Genomic DNA, 14,549 nt, shown 5'->3' with positions numbered 1-14,549 from the left:
TAAGGTGTTGGCAATGAGAAGCAATGGTTTCCAAAGCCATATTTTTGTGCCTCGTTCAAATACAATACACTTTGCTTGTATGTCTTTCTGGGACCAAAAGGGAAACAAGTGCAAAGAAGTGATCAGCACAATCCCTTTGTTTAGCTCACTTGTCCTGCCCTGGCCTTCTCCACTTGTTTCAATCTGGTTGAGTAGCAAAGGAGTCTAATGATTTATACAGTTAGTAGAAATTGGTCTTGCTCTGGGGGTTTCCTCACCCAGGTGCCCAGACCTGCTTTCTGAAATGCTTTAAACAGCTGCTGTTTAACAGACTGGTAAGTCTGGGCCACCAGCTTGGCCTCACAGTACACTGATGGCGCATCTCCATGGCTTGGTATCCGTGTGCTCAGCTGTGAAACAGAAATCAGAAAGAACAAACAAATAAGCCAACAGAATGGGGCTGGGGGGGGGCTCTTAACAGCTGAGTAATCTTTCCTATGAATTTCATAAGCCACAAACTAACAGGGATCTCTGGGTGTTTGCCCTTTTGAAAAAAAATATTGTAAAATATCAGAGATAACTGTACAAGAGAGCTGTGCCTGGCAGGCACCTTTTTGCCAAGCCCAGTTCAAGGAGCCTTTGTACGAGTAGATGTGAGTGTGATGAGAAGATGAAACGGATGACTTTCCTGCTAGCCTGGCAGGGTTTTGATGATGGGAATGAGGTAGCGATTGGATGGGGGGAAAAAAGAAAAGGTGAGAAGGATTTTTTTTAAAGCAGAACCTTAACATGAAATAAGAGTTTCCTATTAATCAAGTGCCAAAAGGAATTCAAACAATTCAGAGCAGGATTTTTCCTTCTTTTGAGTTTTAAGGTATAGTCATCGGCACAGGACGTGGATTCCAACAGCAGGGCTTCGTGCCAGGATGCAGGATGGAGAAGTGAGAGGGATGGAGAGGAGGAGGGAAGGGAAGGAGTGGGGAGGGCCTTGGGCTAGTTCTGGGCAAATACTCATTAGAAAGTCAAACCGAAGTGTCTGCCAGAAACAATCTTTGGGGACAAAGACACGTGCTCATAGTCCAATATCACCCCAAGCATGTGTAGGAGAAGAAAGTATCCTTTGTTTTATTGGAGGACAAAATCAATGACTCCCTTTGACCTACCAAAGTCTTAAATTAGTCGATCCAATGATACATCTTTGACATTATAGGAGAGGAGTAAACTACCCCCTCCCCAAACAAAAATGCCCTCAAAGCAGGGATATATTAATGGTTGCAAACAACCTAAATCATGTAACTTATGGGAAAATCTGCCAACAGATAAATCCAACACAGACCCCAAAGCCTTGATTTTAGAGCAGAAAAGGGAACATAAAGATGGTGTAGGCTTTTGATCTCAGATTCAGGTAAAAGGCTGGTTTTGAATCTTTTCTGTCTGTATCATTTTCACAAAATCTTTACTAATTTGATAGGCATTTATCTTAGTGTTAAGACCAAGGACTGCACGATTTATGTTTGGTAGGGGGAAAGAAGGGAAGGCATGCAAATAGTCCTATGATGGCTGCTTGGGATTGAGCTCTCTGATTCAGTCCCACATTCTTTTTTTTTAAAGATGGAGAAACTGAGTTCCACAGAATTGAAGTGACTGAGTGAGTGACAGAGCTCAGAGTGGAAATTCAGCCTGCTCAGTGAAATTCCTTTGCTCTGTCTCTTATAACATATCTTACTTTTTTTTTTAACCCTTACTTTCTGTCCTAGCAATGACTCTGAGACAGAAGGGCAAGGGCTAAGCAAACAGGTTTAAGTGATTTGCTCACAGTCACACAGCTAAGAGAAGTGTCTGAGGTCAGATTTGAACTTGGGCCCTCCTGATTCCAGGTACCATATATATATATATATCTTCCTTATGATGTGGAATATAGGCCCTTAGAAGTCAGAGGTAACGTTATTTTGTAAGTGACCAAAGAAATATCTATCTAATAGACTATTTTGTCCCTAATTTCTTGTCAAAATGCTTATGAATATGTTTTGATACTGCTGCAAAAAACTCTATATATTTAATCCTAAAATTATATATTATAATATATCTAATATACACATAATATATAATAAAATAAAAATAATCTCTACATATTTAATCCTAGTAGTATATATTATATATTACCATAATGTATACTATACACATAATATATTAAAATAAAATAAAAATAATATATTTAATCCTAGTATTATGTATTATACATTGTATATGATATGTAATATAATATATACACAAATAATTATATTATATAACATAACAATATAATACATAATAAATAATATACAATGTAATAATATGATATATAATATATTATAGAATATATAGAATATACTATATAATATATAATAGGATTATATTATGCATTATGATACAATATGTAAAATATATCATACAAGATAACATATAATATAATGATATATTATGTCATAATGTTATGACTATTATATTGTTTTATTATTACATTAAGGTATAATATATGAAAATATATTATACAATATATGTATCATACATCATAATTTATAGAATATATTATACAATACAATATAATAATATACATTATCATATTATAATCATTATCATATGATTTCATTGTGGCAATAATATATGAAAATATATTATAATGTATAATATAATGTATAATATATATGTAATATATTATACAAAATAATATAATACATTATAATACGATGATATAATATTATATTCTACATTATTATATCATAATGAAGAATATATTTCATTATATTACATATTATATTGTATAATACATTCTATATATTACATAATATAACTGAGCAAGGAAAAGGCCATTGGAAAAAATCTGTTAGAAAAATGGTTGATGTATGAATGGCTGATTTGAAACATAGGTTATACTCTAAAAAATGAGGTTTTACTGGGTTCTGGGTCTAAAGAACCTAATTTCCCCCTGAATTTTGAAGTACTTAGAAGTACTTCTTTCTTTCTCTTTTCTGTTGAGAAGGTGCCCAAGTAGTAGGCCAGAATAAAGAGAGTCCTTGAGGTTTCTCTGATCAGGTGTCTAAGCTACTCTCACCCCTCCCCAGGGCCTGAAGTTCATAAAGGACTCTCCCCTTGGATCTTCTAGAGCAGAGGTGTCAGACAAGTGGCCTGCAGGGCCCCTCGTGGCCCACAACCCTCCTGAGTGCAGCTCAAGCCACATTAAAACATAGTTCCTATCTGTTTTTAATGTGTTGAAATATTATAAAAATACATAAACATATGGTTTTCAAGTCAATATGTGACCCACAGGGATCCTTTTGGGTGGTTTAGTGGACCCCATCTCTATCTGAGTTCCAGGATAGAGATTTTCTCCATCAGTATATATTCTCTCTTCAAAAAATTGATTTTAAGGGCTTTGAAAAAAAAGTGAGAGCTGTTATCCTTAAATATGATCTCTAGGAGATGAGGAGGAGACATAAAGTTTCTGCTGCTCCTGTTCTATGTAAGTGACCCTCATGAGATAAGTAGTCTGGATGAAAGAGAGACCTGAGAATTCTTCTTCTTTTTTTTTTTATCCTTTCTTCTATCTTAATATCAGTTCTAAGTATTGGTTCCAAGGCAGAAGAGTGGTAAGAGCTAGGCAATGGGGGCTAAGTGACTTGCCCAGGGTCACACAGTTAGGAAGTGTCTAAGGTCAGAATAAACCCAGAACTTCTGGTTTCTAGTCCCTGGTTCTCTATCCATTGAGCCTCCTAGCTGCCCCCCTACTCCCAGACTCCTGAATATGGAGCAGTTATCTTTTTTTGATTGCCCTGGTCTGAGGGTTGCCAGCAGGACAGGCAGGTGAGTCTGGCTTTTGGATAAAACATGAAGGTATTGTTTGAGGATTTCTTAGGGCAAGTGATGATTGTTTGTATCCTTGGAACCCCAACTGTGTCATTTAAAAAAAACGGAGAATTGCCTTTTGGGGTCATAAAGTTATAAAGCAGGAGAGCCTGGGGAATTTATATTGGCTTATGAAAACCAGAGCTGATGATATACAGCATTTATGCTCATCATCCCCTAAGCAGGAGTATTTGGCCAAGCACATAGTGGGTAGCGTGTGGGGTATGACACTAGGATGAGGAGCACCAAGTCAACCTCCAAAAAGGCAAATGCGTGGCATACCTTTCCATAAAGTTTCGCCCACCGGGCGGAGAGCACATGTTTGCAGAGCCTGGAGGAGCTCCCACAATTTCTCTTCCCCGTGGTGGCATTAATAACCTCGAGGTCTGTATTGCCCACAATCCAGTTCACACTGAATTGAGGAGATTTTCCTGGCTGGCGCAGCTCGGCATGACTCACTCCTGTCGAAAAAGAATAAAGTGTCAGAGCCTTTTCCTGGCCTCAAAAAGGGCTCCTCAGAGCTCGAGAAGCCGTCATCCTAACTGTGCAATGTGATGTTGCATTGGGGGTGGTAAGGTCCAGTGGGGCAGCAACATAGCTCGGTGAAGGGAGCCTGGAGTCAGGATGACCTGAGCTCCAATCCAGCCTCAGAATCTTACTAGCTGTGGGACCCTGGCCAAGTCACTTAACCCTTTTGGCCTCAGTTTCCTCATCTGTCAAATGAGCTGGAGAAGGAAATGGCAAAAAATTCCAGTATCTTTATCGAGAAAACCCTAAATGGAGTCACACTTGGCAACATGACTGAAAAATAACTGCACAAAATACTATATTAAATTTATTATATAATGTAGCCTAACAGACCATACATTAGAATTGTAATGTGCTTGGTATGTAGAGTTGAATAAATGCTTATTGATTTTTGTTAATGTGTATCCCCTTTCTCTGACTGATACTGCTTACATCCTCTTTATAATTTAAAGGCTGTTTTTCCACATTTGCTGCCACCTATCTTGTGATGATTTTCTGAACTCGATGAATCCAGTCCTTAAGAAGTGAACCTCGAGTCTGTCTTTGGGTCTTTAAGCCTTTCCAAGTCTTGAAGTTCTAGTGGCCAAACTTCTAGGATACAAAGGTTACCACCACCATGCCAAGATGAGCCATTGTAGTAGAGCCATTATTTTTAAAAAGTTTGATCGATGGCTATTTCATGCTAAAGAAACTTGAAAACAACACCAGGAAGTTTTGTATGGAAATGTGAACACAATCTATGGCTATCTACTACCAGCTCAGGGATTTAGAACTAAAGGGACTTCCAGTGTGGTCTAGTCCAACCCACTCATTTTACCCATAAGGAAGCTGAGGCTCAGATAGTTTAAGTGGATTACTTAAGGACACAAGATAGCTAAGAGTATATGTAGGACACGAACCCAGGTTCCCTGGCTCTAGATGGAATGTTCTTCCATAGCACTAACTTTCTGCAAATATATCTCTTGAGCACCTCCTTTGTACTTATTGTGTTAAGCTCTCTGGGATAGGGAACTGGAAGGGGAGTATAAAATAGAAGACTTGATTCTTGCCCTCAAGTCATTGGCAGGTTGGTTGGAGTGACAAGGCAAAGACACACACAATTATTCAAAGATTTAATTTGGTAAATGATCATGCAGAATGCTGTGTGAAAGTACTGCCAGAGTCAGAAAGGAAGGTCCAATAAGCACAGATCTTGGTGCACAGACCGAAAAGTATAGGAGGGGAACCAGACTTTTAGACCACAGACATCTGCTTCTGATATGCCTAAGTTCCACCCATCTGGTGATATGACTTCTAATAAGTAGTTGAGCTGCTAGGTGGCACAATGTGTTGAGTGCTGGGTCTGGAGTAAGGAAAACTTGCCTTCCTGAGTTCAGATCTAGCCTCACAAGCTGTGGGACCTTGGACTAGTCTTTTAGCGCTGTTTGCTTTGGTTTCCTCAATTGTAAAATGAGCTGGAAAAGGAAATGGCAAACTACTCCAGTATCTTTGCCAAGAAAACTCTAAATGAGGTGATGAAGAGTTGGACATAACTAAAAAAATGACTGAACAACAAATAATTAGTTAGGGACTTCTGGGACGACTTGTATAGTCTAAAATCTTATCATGTCTCCCTCCCATGATGCTTGCACTGGGTTTCCCACAGCCCACCTTGGGTAGGCGTGCAGGCTGACCTTCCTCTAAAAGCATATTTTTAGTTTGGTGCCAGAATGGGAAAACCCTTTGTAACTCAGAGGGACAAAAGAATTTAAGTGGGAGGAAAAGTAGAAAAGAAGAGTATCTGGTAGCAGGAAACATGGAATGGTTTCTCAGAAAATCAAATACCTGATGCTTTCAATTTGCCAACTTCTTTCATATTGTGATGTCTGACTTCTGTCCTCTTGCTCAAAACCTCTCATCTTTTAGGGGACTACAGTAGACACTAATGAGCTCCAAAATGGGAGAGAAGGGCTTTACAATGTCAGAGGGAATATTATGGAACTTTGGGGACCTCATAGGGACCTTTTGAGATCAGATAGTCTACCTTCTCACTTTTATGATTGAGAAAAGTAGCGCCCAATGCAGAAAAGAGACACAGCTAATTGGTGACAAAGTCAGAATTTGAATCCAGGTCTTTTGATAGTAAACAAATTCAGTACTCTTTCCATTTATCCATGTGTTTGGCTTCCAGGTTAGGTGACTTGTTCAATCGTGTATCTCATCAGCCAATGCAAGTATTCAAACCCAGGTCTTCTGACTCCATTTGCTCTTTCTGCTACATCACAGTGCCATGAAAGGGGCTTTTTGGGTAGTATTTATGCCAATCCGCATCTACCCAGACAGTGTATCATGCTGCTTGCCCTAGTACTGAGTCCCTTATTTCTGAGTCTCAGCCTGGCACTTGCGCTGAGCAATTGCAAGATGCCTTTCCATGGGTCACTGTCCTGAGAAAACAGACCGAGGCAGCTATTATTTCTGTGGACTACTTTTCTTCTTCTTGAACTGATTTACTATGGCAGCCACGAAGCCCTCAGAGCTGAGGAGGGAAGGGCAGTCTGGTACTTTGGCAGCTGCTGACTGTTCTACTGGGCAAGAGCCGCCTTGTCAAGAGGAGCCAATCCCCCAAGTCAAGGATGACTGGGTACACTGAGAAGCAACTCTGAACTGCAGCCAGGCAAAGGCCAAGAGGAACAACGGGAGCCCTCCCCCCACTTCCCCACTCTGCTTACCCCTGTAGGGGTCAGGCCAGAACAACGGTTCACAGAGCCTAGCGGTGCCATCTGGGTCCTTTAATTGGGTTGCTCATTCTGAACTGGAAAAATGAAAAGCTTGGATTCTCCAGGGTCAAATGCAGCCCTTCTCGGTGTTCTTGCAAACTATCCCTTTGTTTCTGTCTTCTTCCCTTCCTCCTCCCCTCCTTTTTTTCATTGCTGGACCACTGAGTGAAACTACTGTGGCTCCAGATCACGTCTCTCTATTGGTGCCATTGGGAAGGGGTCCAGCTGCTCCTTTGATGGAGGGCTCTTGTCCCAAAAACCTCTGCAGAGAAAGGTGACTCTCTAGGGTCTTTGTAAATCCCTCCTCTCTTGTTTTATCAGGTCCTCTAAACCGTGTGACTACAGAATCATAGAGGGCTGGAGGATGGAAGGGAAGATATCCTGAAAGTTTGGCGAGGAGGACAATGAAAGAAATGCAGGTCAGTAGGAGAGTAGCAGCATGTCTGTGGGGTATGGAAAGCATCCTTGTGTCTAACATGCTGGGACTCCTTCCTTTGCTTGAAGGATGCTTCATTTTTTAGGGAACTCCTAACAAGAGCCCTGGAATGAGTATGAGGAGTCCTGGGTTTGAGCCTCCACACTTGCTATTTGTGGGATCCTGGGAAAACTACTCATTCTCTCAAAAATTCAGTTTCCTCATTAAATCAGGATAATAATACTTATGCAGTTTTTCTCATAAACTTGTTTTGAGGAAAATGCTTTGTAAGGCGCTACAGTTTTGAGTTATTATTGTTCAGGGATCCCCAAAACTAAAGGCTGTACTGACACACACATTGTGCATCACTTATATGAATCAAGTATATTATGACATTTTGTCTGGCCATATATGGCTCCGTAAGATCTTCGTATTTCTTGGTTTCCATCCTTGCAAAGTTTTCCCACCCCCTCTCTCACAGACCATGGGAAAACTCTAATCTAGGGTGATCCCCTAAGGACAAAAGCCTACCTGAACTCATTCTTCTGTGGATAACATGCTTTCACCCCATCCCTGAGATTCTGAACATCCAGTTGCCATTGTCCCACCCTATTACTTATCTTCCACTGACCACTCTCTTAACACCATCCCCAAACAACCTCCCACTATAAAATGCCCAAACCCTTCCACTATGCTCTCGGGAATGGCTGCTCTGTAGATAACTGGATTTCATCTTAAACCTTTTTTAATTCTCACTCCCTCAATCTTTGTGTATTCAATTGAGACCTGCCCTCCCAGTCACCCCTGTTATGACACAGGCTACCCTTTCCTGTGCTGGTTATACTTTTTTGTTGTTTTTTTAAACCCTTACCTTCCATTTTAGAATCAGTCACCTCAGAAGAGTGGTAAGGGCTAGGCAATGGGGTTTAAGTGACTTGCCTAGAGTCATACAGCTATTTATTTGAATCCAGGACCTCCTGTCTCCAGAACTGGCTTTCAGTCCCCTGAGCCACCTGGTTATACTTTATCATACATTGGAATTTCTTGTCATGGTGGTAATGGGGGAAATAAAATATTTCTTCATCATGATTGCCAATTCCAGGTTCTCCCTCACCACCATCACTCAGTAACCTCTTTTCCTTTGAATCTTATTTTATACATATTTATCACCCAGTCGAGATTCATGTAGCTATTTTCCACTGACCTCTAGGATACTCTTCTTCCTACCTCAAAGAGGTTAACGCCTTGCTCATAGTCTTTCCTCCTCAACTTCTTTTCTCATACTAGGGAATTTCAACATATTGATGTTTCCTTAAATATCCTAACCTCCCAATTTCTCAACTTGCTCATTTCCCATGACCTATTCCTCCACCCCATTACAATTACACACAGAGATGCCATCACCCTCAAGTGTTTCTTATCCATATTAATGAGCTTTAAAATTCCCTTATTTGATCAGAATTCATTGCCTCCTTCTGCTTACAACTCCAAACCTTGTTCTTTATTCTTATGAAGACTGATAATCTCCCTCACCCTTCAGTTCTTTATGCTCTGGCTAACTCTCTTCTCTGTCCCATCTTAACCCCCCTAGTGAATCATTTCTACTCTACTCTGTCCTTTTCTCTGCAGTTCCTCTTTCTTATAGCAACTATCTTGTTCTTCTAAACTTTCAGCGTGGGTCACTCCGTCAGCTGCTTTCATTCCTATTCATGTGCTGCTGAACAAAATTGGAAAAAAGTTGTGAAACCTCAGTGCCTGTGAAGAACTGTGGCTAGAGTATTGGACATGGATTTAGGAGGACCTGAGTTCAGATCTGGCTGTGGACACTTATTGGCTGTGTGATCCTGGGCAAATCACTTAAGCTCAGTTTGATGCATTATAAAATGGGGATAATGGCTTCAACAATTCTCTTGGTTATTGTGAAGATCAAATGTAGTAACACTTGTCAAGTGCTCATAATAGGTTCTTTTTAAAAATAATCTTTACTTTCTGTCTTATAATAAGTACTAAGTATTGGTTCTAAGACAGAAGAGCAGTAAGGTCTAGGTAATTGAGGTTAAGTAAATTATTCAGGGTCACACAGCTAGGAAGTGTGTCTGAGGCTAGATTTGAACCCAGGACCTTCCATCTCCAGACCTGACTTCCTATCCACTGAGCACCCTAGTTACTCCACATAATAAGCTCTTAATGCTTTCCCATTCAATCTTAGAGAAACATACCTAAATATTCACTTAATATCAATTTATTAAAGCCTACTCAATAAACAAACACATGGATAAGTTATAAAAACAAGCAACAACATTACTGGAGTGGTTTGCCATTTCCTTCTCCAGATCAACTGACAGATGAGGAAACCGAGAGAAGCATAGTTAAGTAATTTGCCCAGAGTTGCATAGCTAGTAAATGTCTGAATTCAAATTTTAACTCAGAAAGATGCCTTCCTGACTTTTATCCTGGTACTGTCCACTGTGCCACCTAGCTGCCCTTAAACACAGATGTACCCTCCTTTAAAGTGGTCCTTTCTCACTCAGAGATAATAATTGTATTAGTAATTGTAACAATAAGTCTATTGTATTGGATTATATTTAGGAAAAAATTCCAGTCTGTAAAAATACAATGAGAAGAAGAAATAAATCACTTGGCAGTGATCATTTCTGTTGCTAAGTGGTTCATTATAAAAGATTCTCTTTAAGTTTCCTTTCAGTTACAAGATCTTCTTGTGTATCTTTCTTCCCTCCACTTCCCCCCTTACTTTTTTATCCCAGTAAAAACTCCAAGACAGAAGGGAAAAGTTTAGGCAGATGGGGTTGAGTGAATTGCTTAGGTAGCTAACCTTTATTAAGTGCCTTCTTGTTATTGTTGTTCAATAATGTCCAACTCTTCATGATGCCACGGACAACTGCATACCACTATGGTCCATGGGGTTTTCTGAACCCAGATCATCCCAATTGGCACTCTATCTTGTGCCACCTAGCTGCCCCTTCTTTATGTATTTAGAAGGCCATCCAGGCCAAAATTCTCTCATCCTGAGAGACAGCATGGTGTAGAGTTTAATGAGCTGGCCTTGAAATGGGAAAGACCTAGGTTCAAATCCTCCAACTGATGTCTCTTGGACGTGTGACCTTGGAAGACACTGCTCCCCTTCCCAGTGCTTTAGTCAATTTTCTAGAGAAAAAAAAATACTAGCTTGTATTGATAGAAGGAATTTCCTCTCTTGGGACTTCCTTGTACCAATGAAATCACTAGTCTAGTCACTATTCTTGTCTCTATTTTAGGAATATGCACATTATATAAATTGAGGCAACCTATATTGCTGTAAACCAGTGGATAGGAAAGTATGGTTTCCAGGCATTTAGAGTACATTGGTAGGTATCATGGTCAAGAAACGTCTGTTTGATTTAATCCTCTGGAGGAGGAAATGACAAACTATTCCATTATCTTTGGAAAACCCCTTGGATATATTACTGGTTTGCTGTTTGTCCATCAGCTCATGAAGAGTTGGACATGACTGAACAACTGAACAACAACAAGAAGGCACTTAATAAAGGCTGGTTGACTAATGTCAGTGCTTTCTTATCTAATTAGAAGGGATTGTAGGGCATTAGAGGGAAGAGGCTTGCACACCGTTAGAATGACTGTGTCTTTGTTATATGGCTACCACCTCTGAGTTGATGAGTGTCCACAAAGCTCCCATCAATGACAGCAGCACTCTTACCAACGCTAGGTGCTTGGGCATCTAATAAGAGTGCAGTTCTTCACTGATGTGTTGGGGATTCTCTTAGTTCCAGGAAACAGGATCTCATACAAAATGATAAATGACTCTGTCTCTTTACCCTCCGCATCCCAACAATGCACAAGCTTGCAGGGCTATTCCGTAAGTAGTAGCAGGAGAGAAATGCATTTTTCATTTTCCAGCCTGTTAGCAATGTGATTCTCTGCTCCCATGTGGCTCATCATAATTTCAAAAGATATGGAGCAGAAGGGCTTTGGCAGGATAGGATTGTTTTTAAAAGTTGGTGGAAATTAGCTGTTTCTCATTATACCAGGATGCATAAAGGTATGGACGATTTAAATGATATTTGGAAAGCTTTGAGAGAGTCAAAGAAGGACTGAGCCTGTGATCTCTAGAGTCTTTTTTCAACCCCATGGTTCTTTGATTCTATAATGTGAGAAACAAACGAGTTTCAACATGAGCTTAAACAAAAGGTTTTTTTTTGGAACAGGGTATGAGATTCTTTGGCTTAGAAAAGAAAAGGTGATATGGAATTTAGGGTTAGAGTCTTTTAGTACAGTAAAGGCATTATTGCATGACTAATTTCCCTAGAAGACAGAACTAGACATGAATTCTAGAATTCAACAATTTATCCAATGGCTATTTGTCAGGCACTGTGCTGTACCTGGGGATCCTAGGACAGAAATGAAACACCTTCTTTCAAGGAACTTAACATTGTGTCAGGGAGATAATAGTTATGCATATGCAGATGTGTGTGAAGATTAGAAATTATGTTTGAGATAATTATATGTGTGTGTATCTCTATATATAAATATATAAGGTGATTAGAAATTATGTATGTATTATATAAGGTGATTAAAAAAGATTTTTTTGGGTTGCCATTCAGTTGTGTCTGACTTTGTGACCCAATTTGGAGTTTTCTTGGCATAACTGGAATGATTTGCTATTTCCTTCTGCAACTCATTTGACGTATAATAAAACCAAGACCAACAAGGTTGAATGAGTTACTCAGGGTCACAGGGCTATTAAGTGTCTGAGACCAGATTTGAACTCATAAAGACTCCAGACCCTGTATTCTGTTGACTGTGCCACCTGGCTAAGGAAGTTGCTAATGGTAGGCAAATAAAGATATTGTGTAGAAGGCAGTATTTGACTAGAGTCTCAAAGAGAATAAGGGATTCTTGACCCAAGTCTTAAAGAGTCAGAGGTGAGGAGGGAGAATGTCCCAGGCAAATTCAAAGTAGTAGGAAAAGGAATATCCCATATAATTGTGGAATTTGAGAGTTGGAAGGGACATCAAGCAGTTATCTAGTTGAATCTACTCTGTCTCTGACTGAAAGCTTCCAAGGAGGGGGAATCTACCAATTCCAGAGACCAGCCAGTCTACTTTTAGATAATAACCCTAATTGTTAGCAAGTTTTCTCTGACATCAAATGTAAATTGGCCTTTTTCTCAATCCCACTCAATGCTTCTGGTTCTGCCTCATGAAGTCAAGTAGAGCAACTTTAGCTCTTCAACTATTTTAAAGACTCTCATATGAACACATCTATCATGTTCCTCCCATCCTGAAGTGTTCTTTTCTCTAAAATTAACCAAAACTCTTATATGAAGAACTCGGAACTAAACATGTTACCTAGATGAGGTTTGAGAAGGGCCAGATGGATAATAAGCTCACATAGGATTATAGAATTTCCATCAGAAGGGACCTTAGAAATCAGGTGTAAATCATAATTTTACAAATGAGATTATAGTGGTCTCTCAATGATTTGTTCAGGGGTTGTATGAAAAATGAATGCATCCCCCCTCCATATTAACAGAAGCAGAATTCTCTTTTAAGCAATTTGTTAGATTTCTTTTGTGTGATTTTTTTGGGTTACATATGAGGACAAACATTTTTCCAATAAATATATTCCTAAAATTAAAATGGCAGTTATCAGGAAGATGACTCGATATGACAAATATTCATTTTGTATGCAACTTTTTAAGAAAGTAGCCTGAGAAATATCAACCTGGAGGTAATTTTCTTAAACTCATTTAAAAATATGATACAATTTTTTTAGAAAGACTTGAATTACTATGACTCCCAAATTAGAATAAGTAAATTAATGGAGTGTTGATGCCTATTTTAATTAGCAGTGGTTATCTCTTGTTCTCAGATTGATAGATTCAAATGTCTTCCTCTACAATATTGTCTTCATGATGTTCAACAACAAAATCTTTGTAAGGGTTTTTTTAAAAAAAGAATAATATTACTCACAAATACATTTGTCAACTTGTAATTTTGGGGGAAGTTTTTTTCCTCTTGTTGGATTTGTCATAGCAGAAGACATTACTTTTGTGCTCAGCACAAGACATCATAATGATATAGCACTTTAAAGACTTGAAAAATACTTTACACTATCATCTGGTCCTTACAACAACCCTGTGAAATAGATGCTATTATTTACCTCATCACAAAGGAGGAAACCGAGGCAGGTAGAAATTGCCACTTACCTGGTAAAATAGAGAATCCTGATGCCAAGCCTAATACACTCTCCACTAAGGTAAACTAGCTCTTCTATAATCATTATGATTCTAAGATAAAATTTAACTTGAGCATTGCTAATAATTGATAAATGACACCAATTGACAATAAATGACCTCCAAAGTTAAGATTGTGTCATGGGATGAGAACTGAAACTAGGAGTCAGATACTAGAACCTGGGTTCTAGCCCTAAGAGTCATTTACTACCTGAGTATTTCAAGGTTAATCATATAACCTTTCAAATCTCTTTATGAGATAAGGTTAAAAATCTGCTAGGACTACCTTAGAGAGTTATTATAAGACTCAAATAAAGTTATATATGTGAAAGTTATTTGTAAGTATAAAGCAATAATATAAAAGTGTTTGTCTTATTAAATAATGCGATCTCCTTTAAGCAGGAAAAGTGAAAGGTTTTAAAAACTTTTTCTTTGTGGCCATCAAAGAATTAGAGAAAATTTATTTTCCACAGGATTGCCTAAATTACCTCATTTTAAAATTTAAATATTATTCCCTTTGTATTTGGATTTTAAAAAGCACATATTCTTGGAGTTACTAAAACTTTAAAATGACATTGTTTTTGGTTAACGGTCACTTAGAATGATAAGGCTAATATAGTATGCTTTAGCATCACAACACTACTTTACATTGATGTCTTGCTTCTAAATTTCCAAAGCATTTAAAGATTTTTAAAATAAAAACCCTTACCTTCTATCTTAGAATCAGTACTGTGTT

At 38.7% G+C, this 14,549-nt stretch overlaps 1 protein-coding gene across 1 annotated transcript in view; it reads right to left on the bottom strand.

Moving 5' to 3' along the window:
• Nucleotides 1–212: 212 nt before the first annotated feature.
• The window catches only part of ADARB2 (adenosine deaminase RNA specific B2 (inactive)), a 183,567-nt gene continuing 169,230 nt past the window's right edge, over nucleotides 213–14,549 (bottom strand). Inside the window, exons 8-9 of the mRNA XM_044678951.1 lie at nucleotides 4,144–4,322; nucleotides 213–389 (exon numbers count right to left, since the gene is read on the bottom strand). Coding sequence (XP_044534886.1) covers nucleotides 213–389; nucleotides 4,144–4,322 — 356 coding nt within the window. The remainder of the gene's footprint in view (nucleotides 390–4,143; nucleotides 4,323–14,549) is intronic.

The sequence above is a fragment of the Gracilinanus agilis genome, chromosome 5 (genome assembly GCF_016433145.1).
Source record: "Gracilinanus agilis isolate LMUSP501 chromosome 5, AgileGrace, whole genome shotgun sequence".
NCBI lineage: Eukaryota > Metazoa > Chordata > Mammalia > Didelphimorphia > Didelphidae > Gracilinanus > Gracilinanus agilis.
Note: the sequence above shows the minus strand (reverse complement) of the source record. Positions and strands in the feature narration are given on the sequence as shown.